This window comes from Pelobates fuscus, chromosome 12 (assembly GCF_036172605.1).
Source record: "Pelobates fuscus isolate aPelFus1 chromosome 12, aPelFus1.pri, whole genome shotgun sequence".
In the NCBI taxonomy this organism is placed as follows: domain Eukaryota; kingdom Metazoa; phylum Chordata; class Amphibia; order Anura; family Pelobatidae; genus Pelobates; species Pelobates fuscus.
The window spans coordinates 45,180,752-45,208,241 of NC_086328.1; the positions used below are offsets into that span (position 1 = coordinate 45,180,752).

Genomic DNA, 27,490 nt, shown 5'->3' on the forward strand with positions numbered 1-27,490 from the left:
TAAATTACAATTGTAACTATTTAGGTTGTTATGAACGAATGCACAGGCCACATATACATTAAAATAGAAAGTGCGTAGCCTAGAACTTAAATTCTATTATATGTAGAATGTCTGAAGCACCAATAATTCATTCCCCAGAGAGCTTATTTTCTAATTGTGTTTGCCTGGGAAGATTTTAGTCATATTTCAGCAGAGAAGAGGTTAACCCCCCCCCCCACCCATTCTGACCATCTTAACCGTGACTTTGAAGATCCTTTTCTCAAGGCTCAAAATACCTTGTTGGACGCAGATCAGACAAGCATTAAACAGAATCACTAATTAATTAAGCAAAGTTACATTTTTAAACAGTGTTTGTTGTGTTAGCCAAACACCCATACGGAAAATCATACCCCCCTCCATCGCTCCCTGCAAACATCAAAGAACTCTCTCCTCCACCAGCTATAAAAAGATGTGGGATCTTATCAGCTTTAGCCAGGATTCTATGTACAAATAGCAGTAAAATTCGCTTTTGATCAGCGAGGATGTGAATTTTTTTCAGTAGAATAGTAGAATATGCCAGGATTGCATTTTCTATTTAAGGTGCAGCTCTTGGTAGATTGCTCTTGATATGCATATTATCCCTGGATAAACAAAACAAAACATACTACGCAAACCACAAAGGTCTTGTTTAAGCAAAAACAAAAAAGAAAACCCCAAACATTTATAGTTGTCCTCGATACATATATTCTTATTGTCAGTGGGAAGAATTGCAAACTTCTTTCCTGCAGTTTATAGAATTCAGATGCTGCTGGAGAGGAATCCGTTAAAGGAACACTCCAAATACATAAAGCACTCGAGTGCGCTAAAGAGTTTTTTGTGTCTGAATCGGTCATTTAGTTTTTTTTTAATTTATAAAATTACCCATTTTAAACTAAATCTGCTCTTTTGTAACTTGGTACCACAACACCAACCTAGCTATCAATCAGACAGCTGGGAGTTTGTTTCCACAGAAATTGCGGATGGAGAAGGCACGCCAGGCTAGAGCACACCTAATAATGTTCCTCAATGAGATGTACTACAGTTCACTGGTCCCTCTTTGAATAGAAAGTCGCATGTGCATGTGTCTCATTGAGAAGCCCGATTGATCAAACCATCGCTAGAGGCTGAAAATTTGATCTACAGCTTTTGCAGGCAGAAAAAAAAAAATACAAACATTCTTAAAAGTTATAGCTACTAAATAGTGGGAAACAAATTTCAGTGGAGTGTTCCTTTAATCAAGGAAGGGTTTTTAGAAAAACTAGCTGCAGAAAATGCCAAGGCACTGTGCCCCAGATTAATGTCAAACAGTTTTGGAACGGTGTGACATTATCTGGGGCTCTTCCAAATGCCCAGAAACCACCACTCGTGAAGAATGTCCATGAAAACAAGAGCAGGCAATAAATCACTGAGGAGTAGGGGCAATTAAAGCATGATCAATATTGCAATCATACAACATATGTTCATATCAGAATTTACATGAAACCTTATTGCTCTGTGGCTACTGTACAATAATTAAGACAGTGTTTAAAAATAAACAGTATAATAGAAAGATAAACAGTATAATAGGGAAAACATCCATTTAAAATCGAAACCATGGTTTATTGTTAAAGTTACGTATAGTTTAGCTATTTACCTTCTAGACGATAATGCTCCTCTCCAATATTATCTTTGCATATTTCACCTGAAGGGTCCTGCAAATAAATTTAAAAAAAAGAACATGTTATTTATTCGTTTAATTATTCTCATGTATACAGCTATTAAAATGAAATTAAAATACATTGGTACAAGGTTACAAATTACAACCAAGCCAAGGATACATTTAAAGTAGCATTCTAACTTGAACATATATTAAAATGTTTAACTTCAGAGTGTCACTAGTCAATTTTAGATTGTTGGGTCCCATTTATAGATTAAATAAAAGGAAACTCACTTTTTATCCTGGTCTCACCACTGCCTCTGCTTCTCTTTCATGTGAGATCACCCAGACGGATGATGTCTGTCAATCAAATGCTTCTCCACAGAGAAGCACTGAGGACTATACTGCTCACATGCGCCACAATGCACCAATACAAAGATTTTTATGGAGAAGCATTACAATTACAATGCTTCTCTAAGGGGAGGCCTAAATGTATTTAGTTTCATCATGACTTTGAAATTGAAGACTGTACATGCTTTGCAGTTTTCAGTATTAAGTAACTCTAGTGGCTAACTGACTGACAGATGTCACACTGACTGATAAATGTCAACATTGCCATCTCTGACCTTGCTACGTAATGGAACGCTGCAAACACCTAAAGCACTCAAGCAGGCTGAAGTGCTCTACGTGTGAAGAGTATGTCCTCTTGTTTAATTTTACAAAAAGTGCAGAGTAGAATAGAAATTGCCACTTTTATAAATTAACCTTATTATGCTGCTTTCCTGTCAATCAGAAAACTGGACCTATCACATCCTAGTAGTTTAGCTCAGTGGAGCTAAACTCTGGGCAGGCAATTGTCCAGAGTAACTGCCTTGCAAAGACTTCTCACTGGGCTGCATTGAAAAGTCTGTGATTGACAGCCACAGAAAATATTGGCCCATCAGTGGCAGATGATGAAGTTTGTAAGTGGTGTGTGGTGCTGCCCCCCCCCCCCCCCACCACCAACTTATTTAACCCCATAAGATGTCATGTCATGTTCAAAACCAGCTGCATCTTCAGTCATCAATAAAAGGGAGAATGGAAACTGCAGGTATTATCATGACAGACACCTTTTTTCTAACACACTTATCAGTAATCTTTAAACGGATATTAAATGTTATTTATTTTTTTATTTTTTTGCAGCAAAAACAGGAGGGGGGGGGGGCTGCAACAAAAATTGTGGGGGTTGGGGGTAGTGTCATCACCCAACCTGACCCTGTGGACCAGCCTCCACTGGCCCAAATGACAAAGCACATATTTAAATGCATGCATGTTTACATTGGGGGTAGGCTAAATAGTGTTTTGTTTTGTGTTTCTTATGCATTTGTTGACTCATTTTGTAATATTTTCATAGTTTAATAATTCATTATTAAGACATTGGAATCATTGTTTAATGTCCTTAAGATCATCTGTGTCACGTGCAAAGTGAAACATGTATACATGTTTATTTTATGGGTATTTCAAGTAGGATATTCACCTCTAATAACAGCATAAAACACTGGAAATCACATATGACTTGTAGAAAAAAGTTTTTTGTTTCTTCATTTTATTATTCTGTACTCCAGGTCACTTGTTGACCTGTCAGTTATAATGTAGTATTGTGGGAAAACGTTAACATGGAACCACAGTGCCATACAGCCACTAAGTCTGCTCATTTTGATTTTTTTTTTTTTATTCAAACAGATTGCCCTTTTCACCTTTTTTGAAAATGATCACTCCAAGTACCATCGCCACCACAACCCACTGTATAACAACATGACTCTGGTCCACCTGGGCTTCCGTGCCACATCTTTCCCTTGAGCTAAGCACAACCCAATACAAGGCTGCAGTAATAGGCTGAGAGCGCTTAGTTGATGCTGTATGACCCTGACAATTTACTCTGGAAGGACACCAGGGTACTCCTGGCACCATAACCACTACAGTGGGTTTTAGTGGTAAAGTACTTGGTGTTTTTTGTGATTTTCATAATTTTGAGACGTGACGAGTGTAAATAGTTACACTACTGTTATTATTTGTTTTTATAAAGAACATTCCAATTCTACAGCAGTGTACAAAAGAAGAGAGTAACAAACAAGTTGACATAATAAAAAAATAAAATGCAACATAAGAAACACACACTTTATGGCCAAACATATGTGGACACCCCTACCAATTATTGAGTTCAGGTGTTTCAGATTTACCCATTCCTAAAAAGTGCATAAAAGTGAAAATGTGTTCTCTGGATGACAGCTGAAGAATCTAGTGGACTTCTGGTTGTAAGGGGCAATGAAAACAATGTAGTTCAATGTTTGGGATGTTGTCAAGATTGTAGCAAATACACAAGATCCAGCGCACTCACTTATCCACTAAACAGAACTTCGATGTTCTTCGATTTTATTCGATTTTTTAAAAACACCTAATCTAGGCAAAAATAATGGGAGTTTAGTTACATTATATTATCATACATTGCATAAGCCTGACACAACGTCAATGTACCCCATGTTTGGCAGGTCCTACTCTAACATACAAATTTGCTCTGACTACCCCAATGTCCCTAATGACACACTTTCTTAGAAACATGGATTTCCCCCCGGGTTTGACTCCACACAGCTTTGGGGGCCTGAGGATGCCGATCTTCAGAGAAACTGCTATGTTTACATTAAGGTTAATCCAGTCTCTAGTGGCTGTCTCATTGACAGCCGCTTGAGGCGCTTCCGCGCTTCTCACTGTGATTTTCACAGTGAGAAGATGCTGCCGTCGATAGGAAAGCATTGAGACATGCTTTCCTATGGACTGATTGAATGCGCGCACGGCTCATGCCACGCATGCGCATTCGGCGGATGGCGTCAGAAGAGGGAGGAGAGTCCCCAACGCCAAGGGAGCCCGGCGCTGGAGAAAGGTGAGTGTTTAACCCCTTAAACCCTCTTGAGCCCAGTGGGAGGGGGACCATGAGGGTGGGAGGGACCTATTAACACTACAGTGCCAGGAAAACTAGTTTATTTTCCTGGCACTACAGTGGTCCTTTAATGAATTAAAAGAATAGTCATGCTGTAACAATATATTATAAAGAGTGAGGAAGTTAACAAATTAGTATTATATAATTGTATATAGATTTACTTTGATTGATAGGTTTGCTTTTGAGTCTGCCAGTACAATGCACAGATTGTTGTGTTGTGTTCTGAGGTGAAGTCAAAAGGGCTAGAAAGACAACTTTGCTGCAGATAATGTATCTTTGAAGAAATTAGTTATCTGTATCGTTAGCCTTGTGGCATGAGATATGAAGTGTTTTTTTCAACTAAACCCAAAACTTGTAGCAAATTGAAAATCAAACTTCAAAATATTCTCCAAACCTGCTCTACGCATAACTTGGCTACTTTAGCCTAAATTCAGTGTTCCCGGATAAATACCGTATATACTCGAGTATAAGCCGAGTTTTTCAGCCCATTTTTTGGGCTGAAAAACCCCAACTCGGCTTATACTCGAGTCAAGGTCTGTATTATGGCAATTTGCATTGCCATAATACAGACTGGGGGGAGAGGGGGGCTGGCAGAGCTGTACTTACCTGTTCTGCAGCTCCTGTCAGCTCTCTCCTCCTCCGCGCCGTCCGTTCAGCACCTCGGTCAGCTCCCAGTGTAAGTCTCTCGCGAGAGCCGCGGCTCTCGCGAGACTTACACTGTGAGCTGACAGAAGGAGCTGCACGGACGGCGCAGAGGAGGAGAGAGCTGACAGGAGCTGCAGAACAGGTAAGTACAGCTCTGCCAGCCCCCCTCTCCCCCCACTGAACTGCCACTGGACCACCAGGGAAGGAGAGCCCCCCTCCCTGCCATATATCAAGCAGGGAGGGGGGACGAAAAAAAATAAAATAAAATAATAAAAAAAATAATAATAATAAAAAAAAAGGGGTATAAGGACCACTATGGGAGGGGGGGGGGGGTATAAGGACCACTATGGGAGGGGGGGGGTATAAGGACCACTATGGGAGGGGGGGGTATAAGGACTACTATGGGAGGGGGGGGGTATAAGGACCACTATGGGAGGGGGGGTATAAGGACCACTATGGGAGGGGGGGGGTATAAGGACCACTATGGGAGGGGGGGGGTATAAGGCCCACTATGGGAGGGGGGGGGGTATAAGGACCACTATGGGAGGGAGGGGGGGTATAAGGACCACTATGGGAGGGGGGGGGTATAAGGACCACTATGGGAGGGGGGGGGGTATAAGGACCACTATGGGAGGGAGGGGGTGGGTTAAGGACCACTATGGGAGGGAGGGGGGTATAAGGACCGCTATGGGAGGGAGGGGGGGTATAAGGACCACTATGGGAGGGAGGGGGGGGTAATGACCACTATGGGAGGGAGGGGGGGGATAAGGACCACTATGGGAGGGAGGGGGGGGATAAGGACCACTATGGGAGGGAGGGGGGGTATAAGGACCACTATGGGGTGGAGGGGGGTATAAGGACCACTATGGGAGGGAGGGGGGGTATAAGGACCACTATGGGAGGGAGGGGGGGTATAAGGACCACTATGGGAGGGAGGGGGGTATAAGGACCACTATGGGAGGGAGGGGGGGTATAAGGACCACTATGGGAGGGAGGGGGGGTATAAGGACCACTATTGGAGGGAGGGGGGTATAAGGACCACTATGGGAGGGAGGGGGGGGTATAAGGACCACTATGGGAGGGGGTGGGATAAGGACCACTATGGGAGGGAGGGGGGTATAAGGACCATTATGGGAGGGAGGGGGGGGTATATGGACCACTATGGGAGGGATGGGGGGGATAAGGAACACTATGGGAGGGAGAAGGGGGATAAGGACCACTATGAGAGGGAGGGGGTGGGATAAGGACCACTATGGGAGGGGAGGGGGAAGTAAGGACCACTAGGGGAGGGGAGGGTAAGGACCACTGGGGGAGGGGTGAGTCAGGACCACTGGGGGGGGGAGTGAAGGAACACGGGGGTGGGGAGGTAAGGACCACTGAGGGAGGAGGAGGGGAAGTCAGGACATATGGGGGGGGGAGGGGGCGGCAAAAATTTTTTTGCCTACGGCGGCAAATATCCTTGCACCGGCCCTGCACACACTGCATTCATGCACACACACTGCATTCATGCACACACACACTGCATTCATGCACACACACACTGCACTCATACACACACGCTGCACTCATACACACACACATACGCACACACTGCATTCATTATACACACACTGTAAATAAATATTCAATTAATAAATTTTTTTTAGGATCTAATTTTATTTAGAAATTTACCAGTAGCTGCTGCATTTCCCACCCTAGTCTTATACTCGAGTCAATAAGTTTTCCCAGTTTTTTGGGATAAAATTAGGGGCCTCGGCTTATATTCGGGTCGGCTTATACTCGAGTATATACGGTAATTGTAATGTTGCATTTGTTCTCGTTCTTGCCTTTTTTGGTGCACAGTATTTTGTATTTAAGTTTTTTTGCATTTTGAACAACATGTTGTCTGATGTCCTATGTTTGGTTGTAACCATGTTTACCATAGATTGTAAACTTGTTTGAGCAGGGCCTTCCTTACCCCTTTCTGTAATTGCAAAGAGCTGCGGAATATAAATACTAATTATTATTATTTTTGCAGTTCTTTGTAACTCATAATGGGAACATCTGGTTAGAATTGTAGCCTTTTAGAAAAACATTGGGACAAAAGTATTGCAGGATATAGAATATCGGTATTTATGATCAAGGCGGTCAGTGACATATTTATCACTAGACTGACTAGGCCCAGGTGGTAGAATATTTGTTTTCTGTAATCCCAATATCTTGGGCAACCCTGAAGAAGTTGCCTTCCTTTTTATTAGTATTTCTGCTCACTCTGAACCTCAACACGGTGCTCCTTTCTTAAAATTTTCTTTTGTAATTAGTTTTGCTGTAATTGTACTGCTTGAAAGCCCATGGGACCACGTCCCACCTTCGATCCGACAACCTCTGAGCACCTAGTACACAGGGAAGTGGCAGCTTGTCCACCCCCAACTGGTCTTCTTTGATTTTCTTTGCTTGGGGACACTTCCTCAAACAGGGCAAACCACCTAAGTGATGCTGACACACTGGCTTCACTGCTGGCATTGGAACGTAGTGACATCAGTCACTAAGGAGTTTACATAGCAACCGCAGTGCATGCTTGGAAGAGAAAAGGACCACCCATGGGAGGTCTTTTCTACGTTCCCTTGTCAGTCAAATCATCGGCATTGAGTCTGTGCTGAAGATTTGACTGAAAAGTGGGAGAAAGACCTATTTTTAAACATTTTTTTCCCTCCCATCTATACTTTAGCTAGCATATATGAAATGTAATGCTATTTTAAAAGAGTTTGAGTAGTTTGGGGTGACAGTTATCTTTTAAGCATCCGCTATGTATATTATTTATTTGTATTTAATGTTTAAGCGTAAGTATGATACTGTGTCTATTGGGAAGGTGGGGTGTCTAGACTTGGATGGACTTAGGACACCTAAATACACACTAAATACACCACTGTAGGTAGTTCTTTTACACTCTTGCTTTATCACACGTTATCAATACCACTGGCCAGTCACTAGCCACACACTTCAAAAGAAAGTCTGTCAATCAGATAAACACTGTTTATATCCCCTTTAACATAATGACTCAAGCTCTAATGTACAGTCATTTTCTTTATTCTTGTGATGGAGACAAGGTTCCTGACCATCTCATCCTCCCACTCTGCTATTTGCCCTCTTGACCTTATTTCTTAAAGGGGCATTATCATGGAGACAAAATAATGTTTATACCTTTATATTCTGTGCAGTATAGAGTAGAGTGCTGTTGTACTGCTGTACTCATATTTCTCTAAAATAACTTCTAAAAGTTATTTGACGCTTGTACAGAAGAACAAAACAAGGAAAACACTGAAAAAAATATTTACGAAAAAAAATAAAACACTAAACAGTATTAATTAACGTTTTATAAGGTGAAATAAAGCAGGAAAGATGATAAAACATATACATAATAAATACCACCCTTCAACGAAAATACTGTTTTTTGTTGTTGTTTTTTTTAACGTTACATACCTTGAAAGCTAAAATTTGTTTCTACTCCATAATTATGTCAATAAAGTGACACACTAAGCACCATAATCCACCACAACCTTTTTTTTGTGTGCAATGAACCTTTGGGTGCTACAAGTTTAATTCTACAAGCTCTTATTAGTATAACATCATATTGTTGTACAATACAGTGGCAGGTGAAGGAGGAGGGATTAAAGTTTTTACTAAAACCTTCTATCCCACGATCCCCAAATGTCTCTGCTACAACCCCACTTCCTATGAAATCCAATTCGACTTTGCTTTAGTTTTCATAAATCCTAATTTTGCACATTCTTCCTCTTCGCTGTTCACATAACACACCATGAAAAAGGATTTTGTCCGCTTTCTGATGTCCTTTTATTTTTGCATATTTATCACACTGAATGGATTTAGATCTTCATATAAAAGTCACATGAAACAAATCACAGTAAATAAATCTCAGATGTTAAATGAAATGTTATGCATTTAAGGAAAAAAGTTATTCAACACTAACTATCCTTGTCTGAAAAAGTAATTGCCTCATGGACTTAGTAACTGCTTCCATCACATTGGCATCAAAAAATGTAACCAAGCACTTCCTACAACTGGATATTGGTCTTTTGTATCAATGTGGAGGAACATTTGCCCAATATTCTATGTGGAATAGCAACATTGAAGGGGTGTCTCTCATGATCTGCTCGTTTAAGGACCTGACACACCATTGTGTTTAAGTTAGGACTTTGACGAGGCCACTACAAAACCTTACTTTTGTTTCTTCTCAGTCATCCTGAGGTAGACTAATCTTTTGTTCTGAATCACTGCTCTGCTACATAACCCAATTACTTTTCAGCTTTAGATCACTGATGGATGAACAGCTATTCTTCTTCAGAATGATCTTATATAGGGGCAGAATGCATAGTTCCTTCAACGATGACATGTTTTGGAAGCCCTTAAGCAACTTAAAATTGCCACACCATCACAACACCACCAACCATTATGTCTGACTGCTGGTATGATCTTATTGGCTCTATGGCACACATAAGAGGACTTGTGTCTTCAAAAAGGGTCCAGTTTGTACTTCATGTCCATACAACATAACACAAAAGGATTGAAGGTCATCAATGTTTTCTTTTTTTGTGTGCAAATTTGAGACTGAGGTTTGCACTCTGCAATTCTTCTTCAATCATTTTCACATCAGTTCCCAAGATGTTTTCCTAGGTTTTCTTCCTAGGGACTACTTGGATTATTTCCCGTGGAACAATTTTGGTAGGCAGACCACTCTTCACACAAATTCACCAATGTTTCACGATTTCTCAATTTTCACAGAGTTTTGCTGGAATTCCATGATTGTAGAAATCACTTTGTAAACTTTTCCAGACTTCTATAGTTCAACATTTTTTTTCCCCGTTATCTCTATCAGAATGTTGTTTTATTCATGCATAATGTCCTTTTTGTTTAGACATTGTACCGTACTTCACATTGATGCTCTATATAAGTCATGTTAAATTCATCTGGGCAGACAGTAAATCAAGTCTGGGTGTGTCTGTTCTTTTTGAATCCACTGATAAATTAAATCTGGCTAATGGGTTGAGTAATATTTTTTCACAGAGGGACAGTCTGTGTTGGTTAACCTCTTTTTTCCCCAAACACGATACAAAATACAATTTTAAAACAGAGTTTTGTGTTTAATCAAGCTCTCTTACAGTCTTAAATTACATTTTTCAATCTGTAACAATTCTAAATGAAAAATATGCATAAACAGAGTGAATCAGAAAGGGGCAAATACTTTTTGTCGGCACTGCATATTTCTTCTTTTCCAGTTTCCATGTCTCGATTTTTCCTCAACCTTCATATCAAATGCACATGAATTCACAAAATCACACTCTCTCTCTCCCATGGCATTCTTGAATTCTTACTGTCTTTTTTTCAAGCATCCAAGAATATAATAGTACATTTTTTCACTCCCTCTCTGTCATACTCCCTCGAACCTCAGAATGTGTCCTCTTGTTCAACTATTTATTTGTCTGAAAAATGATGCATTGCTGAACTTTATTAAATCCTTTTGACATATCTGAAAATGTTTATCATATCATGCCTTCACCTCTCTTCTTAGAACTATAAATATTATTCTTTTGAAGTTTTTTTTTCTTTTCTTTTTCGATGAATTGAATAAATGCTACATCTGTTTTTGTGACTATACTTTATTTTTATGGGTGTAGCAAAAAAAAAATATTTTTCTTGGGATAAGTTGTATTAGAGATACGAATGTTCTACTTACATCACGGGATGACATCAACAGGAATGCTTGGGTTCTAATGAAATAATGATTCCACTGTGTGAACTAATTGCAATAAGAAAGGTAGATGGAAATACAGAAGCCCAGAAAAAAAATATCTAAACTAAGTGGCCCTTATAAATAAACATATTTTAAAATAACAATATCACAGGTATTAACGTAGTTGTCAGATTATTTAAAAAAAAATTGTGTGTGTGTGTCGGATTCTTGAGCGTTTACATGATTTGTCATTTGCTAGGCTAAACAAGATAACTTTTTGTGATCTTGCCTATAATTAAAAGGCTATCTCTCCAAAAGTATGGATCCCTGGATCTCCCGAATGGGGTATTTCTGATTAAAAAAAAGATAATTTACTATAAAATGTGTTAATTTCTAAAGGCTAGCATTCCTGTTAGCTACACATTCCTTTAATGACACACACATATAATAGCTCTCTCATTTGTAGTTGTATTTGAAGATTATTCTTAAGCAAGCAAAATTACATTTACTGGTATGTAGTAAGTGATATATTTATATAATGCATGATATGCATTTCTTGGAGGCCAATATTTAACTTTTTATAGTCAAAGGCTCTATGAAACCATCTGGTGCAAGCCACATTGACAAAGGCTAACGTTTTTAGTAGCAGCCCAATCCGAGACTGTTCTTGTTTTCGTTTTCCTTCAATCTACCAAAGGAAAGTTTAAAAGGAATTAACATTCTTTAGATTCTTCTTAAATTAAAGAAAAGAGAGAATCTACAGCATGGATTTATCACCTATTTTTAAAGCATTTCTTTTTTGTAAAAAAAAATTGTTGCAGATAAAATGTGTTAAAAAGAAAAAATATGCTCAACTCTGAAAATCGTACTTTTGATGAAAATGAGATCTGATCTTCCAATTCCTCATCCAGGAGATCTTTTAGTCAATCATTGTCTTCCTATTATATCTATTTGACAATAGCATGTGTACATTTGAGAATTCACATATTTTTTTTAATTTATTTATTTATAAAGCGCCAGCAGATTCCGCAGCTCTGTACAATTAGTGGAGAACGTACAATATACACAGACAAATACAAGACGTAGAGAGAGCCCTGCCCGTAAGGTAATACCTAGCCATTGGAGCTCTTTATAATTTTGCACGTAAGTGAATAATACATGTATACATATATCATATAATGTTGTTGTAAGCAGTATCACATTTGCTAAAAAAAAAAAAAAACATCAATATTGCACATTTTATACTAATTTGGTTTTAAGCAAATAGATTACTGATCTAATTTCTGTGGATTGATGGGTGGGCAGACTCACATTGCTCCATAAGATTCTACACTTTAGATATCTGGAGTGTTTCTCAAATTATTTTTATACGGCACTAATAACTCACCAGCAACACTTTAATCTACAGCACTCCCCTGCTTTCTGGCAGTCCTGCTGCAGTCCAAGCTTTTAACACACTTCCTGACATTAAAGAATTTCTTAATTGGTTTAGAAGGCAGTGTGGGGGAGGGAAAATGAAATGCAGCAGATGTAGGGACCTCTGCTAAAGAGATAAACACAACTGGGGTTGCTTGAGGAATTAAAGCTAGCATAGTAATGGAGAGAAAACTTTTTAAAACGTTTGAGCTTTTAAATGTTGTGCATAATGGTGCAACAAAATAGTAAAACCTTGTTTTTAGATTTGTTGTAACACTATTGTTGTATTCTTCTTCTTAATCAATTTCTAAGTGGTTGCTTACTATTATGTAAAAAACATGAAAAAAAAATGAATGTTTAAATGATGGGGTGGGTGATTTTCTAACAGTGAATTTTTTTATTTATTTTATTTTATTTATAAAATATTTTACCAGGAAAGATACATTGAGATTTCTCTCGTTTTCAAGTATTTCCTGGGTCCACAAAACATTGCATTGATACAATAGGGTACAATAAAATACAAAAACAATATTAATACACAATATATACAAAATGTGACATAGAACAGGTAGGAAATATATAATCAACCATGACAGGTGCATTCTTTTTTGAGGTATGTAGAGAGGGATCTCTTAAAGGACTTTAGGCCCAGGAGGTCGTTACATAATTGCGGTGCTCTGTAGGAAAAGGAGGATTGGGCTGCTCTCTTTTTTTATTGAGATAGACCAAATAAAGTGCTGGTACTGGATCGGAGGTTATAGGAGGTGGGAAGAGTTGGGGAGAGCATTCTTCTCAGGTAGGGTGGGAGCTTCCCAAAAAGCTCTTAAACACAAGGATGGAAAGATGAAGGGTGCGTCTGGATTCCAGCGACAGCCAGTTTAGTTCTTTTAGCATGTCACAATGGTGGGTCCTGTAATTACATTGTAGCACAAGTCGGCAGAACGAGTTATACAATGTATTAATTTTATTAAGGTGTGTTTGCTGTGCAGGTGCATATACTACATCCCCATAATCAATGATTGGCATCAGCATTTGCTGTACAATCTTTTCCTTTACTGTAGGGCTTAGGCAGGATTTGTTTCTGTACAGGGCACCTAGTTTTGGATAAAGCTTAGATGCAAGTTTTTCTATGTAAAGGCCAAAAGATAGATTGGGGTCTAACAACATACCCAATTATTTGAGTGGACTGCGGTCAGTGTGCCATTTGAATTTGTTTTGATGGGTAGGTGGGAATTGTGTAATTTGTGTAATTTGGTACTGTTCCAAAGATCATTGTGACATTATTGTCAGTGTTTAGGAAGAGTTTGTTTTTTTGTGATCCACTTTTCTACCTCTGTAAACTGGTCTTGGATTTGCTTGCATAGATTACTGTGTCGTCTGCGTACATGTGTACATTTGAGGATTTGCAGACATTAGGCAGACCATTTATAAATAATGTGAATAGTAGGGTGCCGAGAATGGAATCTTGGGGAACACCACACGTGACTGGGAGAGGGAGGGAGTCGCTGTCAGAAATGGACACGTATTGTGAGCGACCTGAAACATATGATTGAAACCAGGTTAGCGGACAATCACCAAGACCTCTGCCCCTGATCTGCCTCTTCTACAGTCTCAGCCAATCCTATGGGGAAGCACTGAGATTGGATCGGGTCATCACTTCTGCTGATGTCAACAGGGGTGGGCAGGTCTAAAGGAAACAGGGACAAAGTAAGCAGCTGCAGACTTAAATACAAGTAAGATTTTAGGGAGGCATGAGGGGACCAGGGTGGCTAGATGGTGGTTTTAACCCTATAGGGTCAGGAATACATGTTTGTGTTCCGGACCCTGTAGTGCTCCTTTAAGGTGCTTCTTAATGACAGTAATAGGTACAGGTCTAAAATTGTACTTGTCTATATTTGGTCTTTGCAAATTTACTGGGGCCTGATCCACATTTGTAGTTTCAGGATGTGTGTCATTTATTAGCTTGGCAATCAGGGTAGTGGAGCATCCGACAAAATAATTGTTAAAGGCATTTGCTACATCTAAGGGAAGTTGCAGGGTTTGGTTATTCACTTTGGCAGTGGAATGTACAATTGCATTAAATTGTCCGAAAAATTTCAAACTGTCTATGTTTGAAAAATAGTTGAATGAAAAAACATATGCCAAATTCAGCAGTTTGGGCCTATAATTGGCAGTCTAGCTGCTAGTTTCCCAAAATAAGCTGTTTAGTGAATAAACCACATTATAATCACATATTTCGTGAAAATGATTCACATGCTAACAACTTTCAGACAGAAAAATGTACAATATAAATAATGCTGATTTTTTTTTAATAATGCGTCAGATTTATTTGGTAATGGTTTTGCACTGTGTATATTTGGTAGGTGTAAAGATTCCTAAATTGGCTATAAACATAATGAACAATAAAAATCACACTTTTCTTCTCATATTGTGATTTTTTTGTGTAGTACAGATGACACCAGACAGGTCAACAGCTTACTGTAGGTAAAGCCATGTAAAATTGATGGATATTTATTTATAAAATATTTTACCACTTTATACACTTTTTTTTTTATATATAGACTACAGTAATATTTTCTAGGTCAAGGAGGTAATTATGTTATTTAATGTTAGGAGTAGAAGCTAACAATGTTGCAGTTTTACCCAGAATCCCTTCCTACATGCCTTCCATCAAAGTTTCTCTATATAATCACATTTATAACTTACAAAAGCCAAGATACACTTAAAATGTTTTCTTAACTGAAAGAGATAAGAGTTCTGAAACACAATCTATAAAACTATTTTATCTGCAGAATAATGTCCACTAAGTTAGACAGAGTTTAAAGTAAACAGAGCATTTAAAGTGATTCTGTCATCAAATTCCCTTCACCTCTCAGGGCCCCAGCCTATGAATACCTCCCTCTTGCTCTCCCCCCAACGCCCTTTATTTTTTGGCACAGGGAACAGTGCAATTTAAGGTATTTTTTCACTGCACCCCCATCCTAGCTGACAACCTGCCTAATGAGCATGAGTAAATTTCACATACGTGTGGAAGATTTCTGGTGGCTTTCTTAGACTTGGTGTAGCGAGAACAAACAGAATATATATACATGATGCGATACTGGAGGGAGATAAGTAGTGAGAAAGATGACTAAAGATAAGGCTTAAGTAATGCTCCACCCTTTGTCGACTTTTATCAACCTGCCAGTTATACAAAGAAAGTTGTCCCTACTTTTCCATATGCATAACTTTAAAAATAAGCATACCTCTAACAAAAATGGGACTGCCCGGGGGGTGAAGGTATTTTGGACATACCAAAAAAAAAAAGAAAAAGAGTAAAGACATCCGGTAAAGACACTTCCTCTACAAGAACACAGTTAAACTCTGTTATAGATCACATGGTGTTCCTAGAACAGCATTTGATTGGAGCAGTGAGGCATGTGCATTAGCCTACCAGTGTTTTCCTATAGAGAAGCATTGAATTGGCAGAGATCATCTGTCTTGATGGTATTAGCCCGGATGGTAGAACTGCATCATGCTGAAAGGTAACTAAATCTCACCTTTCAAACGACATCTAGGCAGGTGAAATGAAACTATAGCATTAGTAATACAGGTTTCCTGCTGGAAACTCCAAGAAGGAGCTTCCAGTTTTTCAAACAGGAAGAAGGGGGGGTAGGGGGGGGGGGGCAGTTAAGAAGTCACATCATTAGTAAACGGACTGAAAACTTACATGGGGGGCACCTGGGAAATCCTGGCAACATAAACATAACAGCACACCTGGTGCTTGGAATGCTCATTTAAGTACCAAGAACTGAGCAAATTTTACCAAACAAAAACAGGACTGCATTCAAATGATTGTTGTGCTGGATGGAGTGTTAATTACCCTTTCTCCTTTCAACCAGTAAAGAGGAAATCTGGCAACTGTAATGTTATGTTAGAGGGCAAAATTGCTTCGTTCATGCAGAAATTAGGTTGTTTACCAATTAAATACTGTATATGAAACGCAGACACAGCACAGACACCACATTTAGCCTCATTAAATGTTTATTTACATATTATATATATATGTTAAATGTTTATTTATATTATATATATAACTTATATATTATAAGTTACACATCAACTTTATTTTTTGTCAGTGTAATATATATATATATTTTTTTATAGATATATTTTAAATCTTAGGAATTATTTTTCCATGGGCAATCTCAGTGGCATTGTGGGAAATCCTAAAGAATTTCCTGTCTAGAACTTTAGAACGTATTCAGTCTTCCAGCAAGGGGAAATACAATAATGGTGCAAAATGATCACGGAAATGTTGTGACTAGCACTTAGATTATTTATTTATATACTGCAGGCAAATTCTGTAGCACAGGACACAGTGAGTAAAGAAAATAATTTAAAAAAATGGCCTCTAAGAAGACAGACAAAAAGATCAATACACTCAATTTGAAGGTCAGTTATCAAGTAAAATAGGTGCAATTCTGGGGCAAACCACTAAAGGCTGAAAGACATTCTGATGGTTTCCATAGTGATAGCTCCCTATTAAAGGGAGACTATAGTGCCAGGAAAACACACTCTTTTTCTTAGCACTATAGCACCCTTGGTGCAGAAGGGGTTAATAACTCCTTCAGGCACTTAGTTGGGTACACTGCCGATATCCCTCGGCGCTGGCTCAGCTCCGCCCAGGCTCCTCCCCAACCAACGTCAGCCAGCGGGGGAGACCCAATGCGGATGCGCGGCAAGGGCCGCACTTGTATTAGGATTTCTCAATAGGAAACAATTATTCAATGCTTCCCTATGGGGATTCCGGTGACGCTGGAAGTCCTCATGCATAGCGTGAGGACGTCCAGTGTTGTTTAGGTGACCAATAGTCGCCTATGCACCCTGAAGTCCCTTTAGTGGTTGCCTGGTAGGCAGCCACTAGAGGAGGATTTAACCCTAGCTGGTAATTATTGAAGTTTATAAAAACTGCAGTATTTACATACTCAAGGTTAAGGGTGATGGGCGTTTGAACCCAGACCACTTCAATGAGCTGAAATGGTCTGGGTGCTTACAGTGTCCCTTTAACCCCTTAAGGACACATGACATGTATGACATGTCATGATTCCCTTTTATTCCAGAAGTTTGGTCCTTAAGGGGTTAAGCAAGTTGCCCAAATATCCCCTGATGAGTGTATTGGGTGACAAAAACAGAAGAAATTTATTGGTTAGATTTTTGGATGTCCTCTTAGATTGTGATTTCATTTAAGCAAGGCCTTCTAAATCTTTTGTCTTTAACAGTAATGTTAACATGACTTGGTATGTTAATATTTGTTGTTTTAATTCCACAATGTATTATTGTAAAGCGCTGTGGAATATGCTGGCGCTAAATAAATGATGATAATAATAATAATAATAATGTATGAGTATTTGGATTAGCAGATTTAAAAGGAAGACTACAGAATTTATGTAGGTTACATGGGTGCCCTCAATAGCCTATCGATTAGCTTGAGCAGGTGGATTTATGACACACAAATACACATGAACACACACATACAATTTTCTTGCATAAACATATTTTTATATAAAGCATCCCACAGAGCTTTACATTTATAGAAAATACATAATTAAAGGTTAAAGCAGACCTGCCATTTTCTTATTTTTGTTTTTTCTCTCCATATGTCTCTTGCATCTTAATGATTAAACTCTTGCTAGTTACCTTTGTTTATATTATCTTGTGCTGGATCTCAATATATGCGTGCAGTCATTTTAAACTATACATTAGGGGGTGGAGCAACGGAAGGCATTCTTCATTATACTTATAAAATTCTGAGTTTTATAGATATTTGTGTCTTCAGAAAGTTCCATGGAAATATTAAAAATATCGGAGACCTATTTCTCTACTCAAGCTTTTGAAACCGATCATTCACTTTTAAATTCTTTTGTGAAAGTAATATTTGAAGCATTTTGAGTTTGACTATAAGAAAATTATGTAACACAATGTTGTTATTATTAAAACAAGGGATTTTATAATACACTCAAGTGTCTACTTGTTTAGACAATTCCCTACTGATGGACTGTCTCCTGAAGGCAGTCCTGTATCACGCGCATGAATATCCGATGGCATTAACAACATCGTATGCATGCATTCTTGTCTTAGAATGTTAGATGTTCAGTAACGTATAAACACAACTCATGTAGACAATATTGTTGACCTAAAATACAAGTTAATGGTTAAAAGCACATTGAGAAAAAGTAGTATGTTTTGCAAAAAAAAATGTGCCTTCTCTTCTCTAATAAAACAGTCTTAAAGATTAAAGTATTTGGCATTAAGTAACCAATTAATAATCTGTAACTAATTAAATTCCTCAACACCGATCATCTGTTCCGGATTGATGTATTTTCAAACATCTGCAGCAATCGCATTAAAGTCAGGTGTGAAATATCTATGTTCGTTAATCTGCACAACCTTATCCATTAAAATAAACTTTAAAGGGACCACAAAACCTTTAAACTCTCAAGTGATTGTGAAAATAATTCAATGGGAGAACATAACAAGGTACTTCAATGGGTTTGCGCAGAGAACCAGCTTTTGTTTTTTTTCTCTGCTTGCCAAATGAAGTGACTCCTAGAGATTTATTTGTAACAGGATTGCTTTTAGTCACAGTGTGATGTCTTTACATGAAATCTGTTCTGTATACTCATTCGGAATAGGTAAAACGTTAGGGAATGTAGTGGATATGAAAAGCAGGCTCTCCGCTGTGTTTTCATAATGAGCATTCCAGGCCTGGCCAACTTCAGTTTTCAGGGGGGGGGGGGGGGGGGGAATATTAAAGGTCCTGTTTGCGTGGCAACAACTACAGTGCCTTTAAGCAACACTTCATGCAGCAGATGCCCCCGCTCCCCCCCCCCACACCACCACCACCACCACAATATTTTTTAAGGTTAATGCATAAAAAATTGTGTAAACAGTTTTTTTTTTTTTGTTTTTTTTAAACATAACCTTCAAAAGTTGTAGCCTGACATTTTGCAGACTTTTTTTTCTTGTCCACGGAAACATTTGGAAAAAGTATTACAGCACGGGTTGTAGTACTTCAACTTTCATGATGCTTTGCCAGCCATTAGAATGGTAGAGAATCGTGGTAGTTGTAGTTTTAAAACATCAGGTGATCTTTGGTCAACCTTGTGTGATGTGGCTGTGGTTTTAGGACGCTACTGGTGCAATCCCTGAATTTTTGTCCAAATAATTTTAGATATTTCCAAATCATATTTGACCATTTGCATAGCACCAAATTAATACAGGTTTTCAATTTTGTGTCACGGAATGATACACAGTAACTTGTTATGACCAAATCTTGCTTAACCAGTACATGTATCTTGGGTAAGTAATGATATGTATTAATTTGGTTTACTTGAAAACGGTCTTACAAAAGCCATAAGGACTTCACAAACAGACTCCAAGCACATACTTGCTACCATAACCTGTGGGCATGAAGCTTGAGGCGTAAGTACGTTTTAGAATAGCTACAGCAATGTACACAAAATTGTTGGCGCTATGAGCACGGTGCACTCCCACTGGGTGAAATAACTGCACGAAGTGTCACTTCCTCATTTCCTTACAAGATCGTATGACCGAAAATATTTATTCAGGGAGCTTTATAGAATACTGATCATTCCCAGATTCATTCATGTTTTGTTTTATGAATAAAACTACTTATGAATTCTGAATTACACCTCCCATAGCATAAGAATGACTTATCAGCTGCAAACAATAACAACAGAATTATCTGTGAATTCGGCATTTTAAACAGAATAAATTAAAATATACATATCTCTGTTTGTGTTTTAGTTTTGTTTGTTTTTTGCAAAATATAATATATATATTTTTTTTAGTTTAACAAAGTAGCATTGGCTGCAGCTTAAAGTGTCTCGTCAGCCACTTGTGCTAAACGGCAATTAACTTCCCAAACTCAGCCACGTACATGTATTATTCTGAGAAAACAAGAGCCATGATATAAAATATGTAAATTCACACCTACGTGGAATTAAGTCTATAAGGGTGTACCTCGAAACAGAAATATGATTCTATGAAATATTTCCTAAAACAGAATAAGTCTGCTTCCAATGTAAACAAGTCTTCAAAGGCTCTTTTCAGTGAGAAGGCGAAGCCTCATTCCAAGTAAATAGGGCTGCCTTGCAAATTGGTGAAACCGATACTCAGTTTTGTACCAGTTCATGAGTATCAAAACATGGCAAACTAAATGGAACTGTACCTTTAACTCTGCCCCTCCCCCTTCCCTCTTGTGCAAAATTCCTTTGTCCTCCCACTCTCTCCCCTACCTCCTCCACACTGGCATCTGTGTTTGTAATCAGCAGGGCAGCACTGAGCCAAACAGATGAAAGAGAGAATTGTCTCTGGCTTCCCAGCTTCCTGGATGGGCTACTCTACTGATCAAAGGCAGAAGGCACTTCTGTTTGCTTTGTGTTGCCTTAATAAACCCCTATTAAGTGTTCTGTGCAGCTAAAAAACACAACACCAATTGAAAATCCCCACAAAAGAGGCACCCTTCTCTGCGTTCTTTAAATGTCCGAGCCCTAAAACTCACCCTCTGCCACTTTTTGTCAGCTAGAAATGAGATAATGTACAAGAATAAAAGCACCTTCAAGCGTCTCTGCAAATTTCTTTTTAGAACGAAAAATGCAAACATTGTTTTCTACAACATAAGTGCACGTTATGGTGTATAAATCGATTGCAAAGTAATTTTTTTTTTTTTAAAGCGTACAATGATAATGAAAAAAAATAAAAGTTTTTTCTTGGTTGAGAATTTCTTTATTCAGCTTATTTCAATATTTTTAGAGGCTTATTTCCTATGATGTATAGTAAATTGACCACCAAAATGCATAGTTAAGATCAGATTATTTTACCATCTCAGCTATTTTGACTTGAAATTTTGAAAGCAGTTTTTCTATTTACTATTTAGTTAAAAAAACTATGTGTTTTGCTTAACCCTTTGAGCGCTAGAGGTATGCATAACAAATTGTAACGCCTCTGACACTTCAAAGGGTTCCGTCAGTAATTTAGTACATGACCCCAAGCCCAGCAATGCGTATCTATAGCCCACCTCAACCCCTACCCACAACAACTTTAGGCCTCGGGACCAGTGCAACTTGCTTTTTCCAAAGTTGTGTTAGTCCTGCCTGGTCTTGTTTCACGGCACCCCATTTTTGTTTTTCTCAAATGGCGTCAGCCAGGAATTCCATGTTCTACCCTTATTTGTGTGTGTGTGTCAAATGAATCGCACACCCAAGGGTTCCCATGGACCTGTGTTGACTACTGCGATCACACGAGAGTCAATGCAGAGCGTCAGTGATCCATCGCTCCCGAATGTTATGCATCGCTGGACGGAACTGAGTACGGCCAATGACAAAGTTGAGAAAGGCCATCTAGCTTGACAAAAGTTCCACCCATTTTCACCCTGAATTTATACATAAGGAAATAAGGAAAAAGTAGTAGACCTTATAAATAACTTTTGAAAATAAAAATACAAACTAACAAAAACAAAAAAACAAAAAAAAACAGAGCAGAGCAGCAAAAGGGGTGGGGGGCAGAGTTGGGAAATCCCTATGGGGAGAAGTGACAGAACCAATTTTAATAGGTCCATCCATATCTGGATCCATTTTTCACTGTGATCAGATAAATAACATATAAACAGATGAACCTCATACCAAATTAGATAAAATTATCACACTTTATTACACACTTTATAAGTAAAGTGAGTAATACATTCCAAAAATGGAGAAACATTTTTTATATTCTCTTTTTTTTTAATACATCTTCTTCCGTATGAGAAGTTGGATGTCTCTAAAAGAGCCAAGCACAGCCATTCCAGGACCGCTTATAGGGTGAGAGCATTCAGCAGTACTAAAACTGTTTGGCTACTTACTGAGGGACAAAAGCACAGGGCACTCCTGGCACCGTAACCACTACAGGGGATGTAGTGGTTATGGTGCTTGGACTGTTGCTTTAAGGCTTTATGACATCGCCACAGATAATCAGATACTGTAAATCAACTGGCATTTAAGTTTGATCACATTTTGTCTGTAACAAGGTATATTCCTGCAAAGATAGTAGCACTGCTTTATTTATAAATGAACTGGATAACATTTGACATTAAATAAATACTTCATACATAAGACCTTGAACTGTAAACAGGAGAAGATGTGTATCAAGCTAAAAAGGTCTGTCAGGTTACAATCAAAATGGAAGCTGTTATGTTTCGTAATCGCACCTTTAAATCCTCTCCGTAATACGCAATAAAAGTGCACAAGAAAAAAGAAAAACAAAAAACAAAAGAGCTGATGACATATTGATAGAGCATTAATCTCTAAATCTGGGTGTCAGTAACGGGACAAGGTATAAAGATCTAACTCTGCATACCAGCAATCCAAAAACACAACGACAGATTTCATTGATCTAGGGCCAACAAATTACTGGCCCTTGGCCCAAAGGCTATTTCAGTATCAGACTCTGGCTCGTTATCAGAACAGAGCTCTACAAATGTGCATCCGGTATCCAGCCAGAATGAAGCCACGTTGCTTCTACAGGTGTCTGTCTGTGAAATAAATGTTTCTTCCACCACGTTAGGGAAAAATGTTAACTTTTTCTCCCTGTACATATCTGAATATATTTAAAATTTAAAATGAAAAAAACATGTTTAGTTTTGGTTTGTTTAGAGTTTAATACAATTTTAAAACTTTAATACCGCAATTGTTTTAACAGGTCACTAGGAACAAAAGGATGGCAAGATGGATAAATTGTAAATATAAATCAGCTCCCCTAGTGTAAATAGGCTCAAACAATTGATATCAACTAAAACAAAAATATAAATGAAAACAAGGCCCCTAAAATCATACATACAAAACAATCCAGTATGCAAATGGTCAGGTCACAGATTTTAAATACAGTCCCTCATTTACATGTAAACCCAGAATACCTTCAATGTTGAAGGTCGTTGATACAGTCCATAATTTGTATGTAGACACTGGATATCTGCTCTTTTATTACATCCTTAGTATATAAAGGCAAAATATTTTAGGAACTAGCTATTTGCTTATGGGTGCTAGATTGCATATAAAATAAGCCTAACACATTTTTTCTGTTATCAATGAAATCTCCTATATTCAGTGTTTTAAAGTGATCATGGTGCTTGGAATATGTACGCGCAGCATTTCACTTTCAAACACTACAGATCCACATCCACTAAGATCCCTTCTGCTGCAGGATGTGTCGTCCACCAAGAGTTCTGAGCTGACTAAAATAATTTCTGTGCATATCCCTGATTTTCAGGTTCTGCAATTCTGCAGAGCCAAATGTCATCACTTCCCCCTAGAAGACCTTCGTTGCCTGGCATGGTCCCAGGTAAGAGGGCAAAACATTTGTAACAAAAAACAAAATGTACACCTGCATCACAACCACTACAGTGGGACCGTCTAAGAGAGAATGGCCACAATATTATTTTTTTTATTTATTTAACATTGGCAATATGTTTGCTTCTTTCCAAACTAGAAATATTTATTGTAAGATATACTGAAAGTCTCTTTATTCAGACCTCTGGAAATGTGCTGGTTCTTCCGTAAACTACCCCTTTGCTCTTCAGTAGAGAGCCTCTGTCCATGTGCATATGAAATGACAATTAGCATGAACCTTTGCTTGACATTTATTCTTCAAGTGATGTGTTGCTACATTTGTCCTTAGTTGGCACCTCATATGGAAGCTGACCTTCTACCGTTAAGAAGCAAAGTGAATAATAACAAGATAGATGCTTCTGATAATGATTTTTTTTTACCATTTATGATTGAGATTTAACATTAACGAGATGCACAATGAAAACTCAGATTAAAACATTCAATATATAGTAGCGAGCATCATAATTACACTGTTTGTTGTTAACCCATACAAACGTGAAACGTATTTCTGATTGGAATATTGCCGGCCGTAGCTTTGAATATGCGGACCTTCAAATGGGCAGAAGATAGAACATAATGCATGTAATAACTGCAAACAAATGTTTGTCAAAGAAACTGGTGCCAGCTACAAATATCAACAGAATTCAAATAAATATGAACAGGCTTTGCTGCCCAGGACACAGGAAACGGACTCAATGATCCTTTTATTATACAAAAAAATGCTACCGGCTAAAACAATGTTTCATCTCATTTCAGTGTGGACTTCTAAAACTGAGCTGCGCAAGTGACTTCCACAACTAAAGATTGTTTATTTGAGTTTGTGTCTGGAACATTTCTGAGGATTATAATACCATGTATTTCTCTCACTCTAACTTCTATAAATTCTCCCCAGGCAATGTGATGGAAATATTCCAATAAAATGAAAATGCTTTGAAGATCAGAGTAACTATTTTGCCTCCGGAGAGGCCAATATTACATTTAGAGAAATGGAAAGAACATGACTTTTCACTGAGTCGTTTTACCCCGAAACCTGTATCACAGAAACACTATGCTTTCAGAGATGGACATTACTGAACAAAAGAAAAGAATCAGGACATATCAAATATATTATATACATATACTGTATAATTTTTACCAAATTATTGCCATTCAACCCAAATTCACAAACGTAACATGAATAGTAGTCATTCAATGGGCAGATTATCACAAAAAATCCTGGAGAAAAAGTTTGCTAAGTACAAGCATTCCATAATGTGCCAAAACTGGTGGATTATCGACACAAAGTATTCTAAATGTTATCATTATTTGTTTGGATATAATTACATGATCATACTGGGCAACATGATGGACAGATGGGGAAGAGACAGGATTTGTTTAGAGAAAATTGTGAGGCAAAAGGGCCGAGATGCCATAAAAGTTTCTAGAAATTAGTATTAGTAACGGGCTAAGGAGTAGGGGAAGAAAAAACTTTCAAGGGTAATGGTTTCTTAAAATCACAGCTGGCAAACAAAACCCAGTGATGATATACTCAATACCGAGACCATCGCGTACACAAATGGCTATCAACAGAAAGGAAACCTAGACCAAGGAGGCTATGCAAGAAAATGATTAAGCCAAATATATCCACAATTGATATAACTTCAAGGAAATCAAATTCTGAGGAAGAAACCCCACAGTCACAAAGATTAAGCGACAGAGACAACTCCGTCACTAGGGACGGGCACCCGAAGCAAAATAAATAACAGAAGAGACATATTACCAGGAGCGGCCAGAGGGGACACTTAAATTGGTCCAAAAGGGAGGCCACCTCTCAGAAAACAGTTCCCATATATACATTTATCAGACCATAATTGACTGACCCAGAAATACACCTTTTAAGTAAAGGGTTCTTACTCTCCTTTTTACCTACAGCTTCACCAAATAAATTTTCAATGGCATGCGGAACTTTTTAAAATCGGATGTACCTTGAGGCTCGATGATTACTCCAAAAAGGAGTATAAGCAAAAAGAAAAAAAACTGTAATAGAAAAGACCAACTTTGGGATGAGGAGTACCTTTGTTCCTCCACTAATCAAGCAAATGTAAGTCAATTTCTTAATTAAAAATGAATCTGAAGACGTTCTCTCTTCTCCTCACACACTGAACATACAAACATTACTAAAGAATAAAGAAATCTGATCCAAAACTTGGTTAATGATCCCTCCATAGTCATAAGACTGGCAGACAAGGGGGAGGTATCGTACTGCTTAACTACAGAGTTTACTCGCAAGAATTATGTAACCAATTACAAAATGTTACAACATATGTACCCTTTCAAGTGGATCCTACACCATCAGTCATGAGGAGTGTTTACTTATGGGTTTATAAACAGGACATATGCATATGAGTTATACCAATATCTTCTGAAAAAACACACATCACTTATACTGTGACAAAAATACATAAGAATCAATTGAGTCCATCTGCGTGTCTTATTGTTTCAGTAATAATGGGACCCATTGCTAAATATTTGGATTATCTCTTTAAGAAAGCGGTGGAAAACATCTCTAATTGCATACGAGACAGAATAAAAACTACTCTGGATGATATACAACAAATTTTTGATATGAGGATATTGATACAGCAATGGACAAGGCAAGGAACCAACAAAGCAAGAGAGTCTCAAGACATGAAAAAGGACACTAACCAGGCCAGACTGACATTCCTCATGACTGCTAATCAAAAGGTTGATGAGGACAATTCTCCAAAAGCTTAAAGTCAAGAGAAGGTGGGGTGTAAAAACAAAATAGAAAGACCAGCATTTAACTGTTTAATTGTTTTTCATTTCTGAATTCTAAGGATACGCTTAGGAGTAATATTTTTTTATTTACATTTATTTTAATGAGTTTATGTCATAGAACATGTATAGAGGATCCATAACATGTACAGATGGCACAAATGTGGGCTTTTATTTACAAAGTGCATTTGAAAACAGAAATAAAAACACATATCTGGCCCAGACATTAAAATCTACTGAGTGTATAAAGAGATCAAAGACAAAGGATTCTCTAAAGTTCACATGGATGACTTTGTCACTTTGAATCCAGAGCAAAGTAAAATATTGCTTCTTGTAAAAGCTACAAATGTTTGCACATTGACCACTCGCAGTGAGGGACAACTTTAGTTAGGACACCAATGATGCCTGGGTATGCCACGTTCAAAATGTCATTACAAAAATCACTTCTCAGCTAACACCAAACACTGTCAGGAGAACATACAAACCTGTGATATCTTGCCCACAACAGTACTATACATCTTGGTGTGATATTTGATTTACCTCTGTTAATCCACATTGGTTTGAGTGTTACAGCAATACTTTGCTGTCAAAACAAAGTCATTCACATTAACATTTCCATAAATGTCTTTGAAATGGTTATCATCACATGAGTCTTTTTTTCCTTTGACATACAGTATACGATGAGATCAAATATAAAAATAATTAGGCACATTTTAATATGCTACGAATATTTTTTAACAAAGCATATTACTCCAAACAGATCATTCAATTCAATCAATTTTAAACAGGGTTATTAAAGAAACTCCAAATTGTAGCAAATTACAATCCAAATGGAAAAAATTAGCTAATCTAGAAAATTTGTCTAATCAGCT

General features: G+C 38.0%; 1 protein-coding gene across 1 annotated transcript in view; it reads right to left on the bottom strand.

Annotated features, from left to right (window-relative positions):
* NKD1 (NKD inhibitor of WNT signaling pathway 1) overlaps nt 1-27,490 on the bottom strand; it is a 74,531-nt gene that overhangs the window by 26,098 nt on the left and 20,943 nt on the right. The window contains exon 4 of the mRNA XM_063438307.1: nt 1,652-1,709. Coding sequence (XP_063294377.1) covers nt 1,652-1,709 — 58 coding nt within the window. The remainder of the gene's footprint in view (nt 1-1,651; nt 1,710-27,490) is intronic.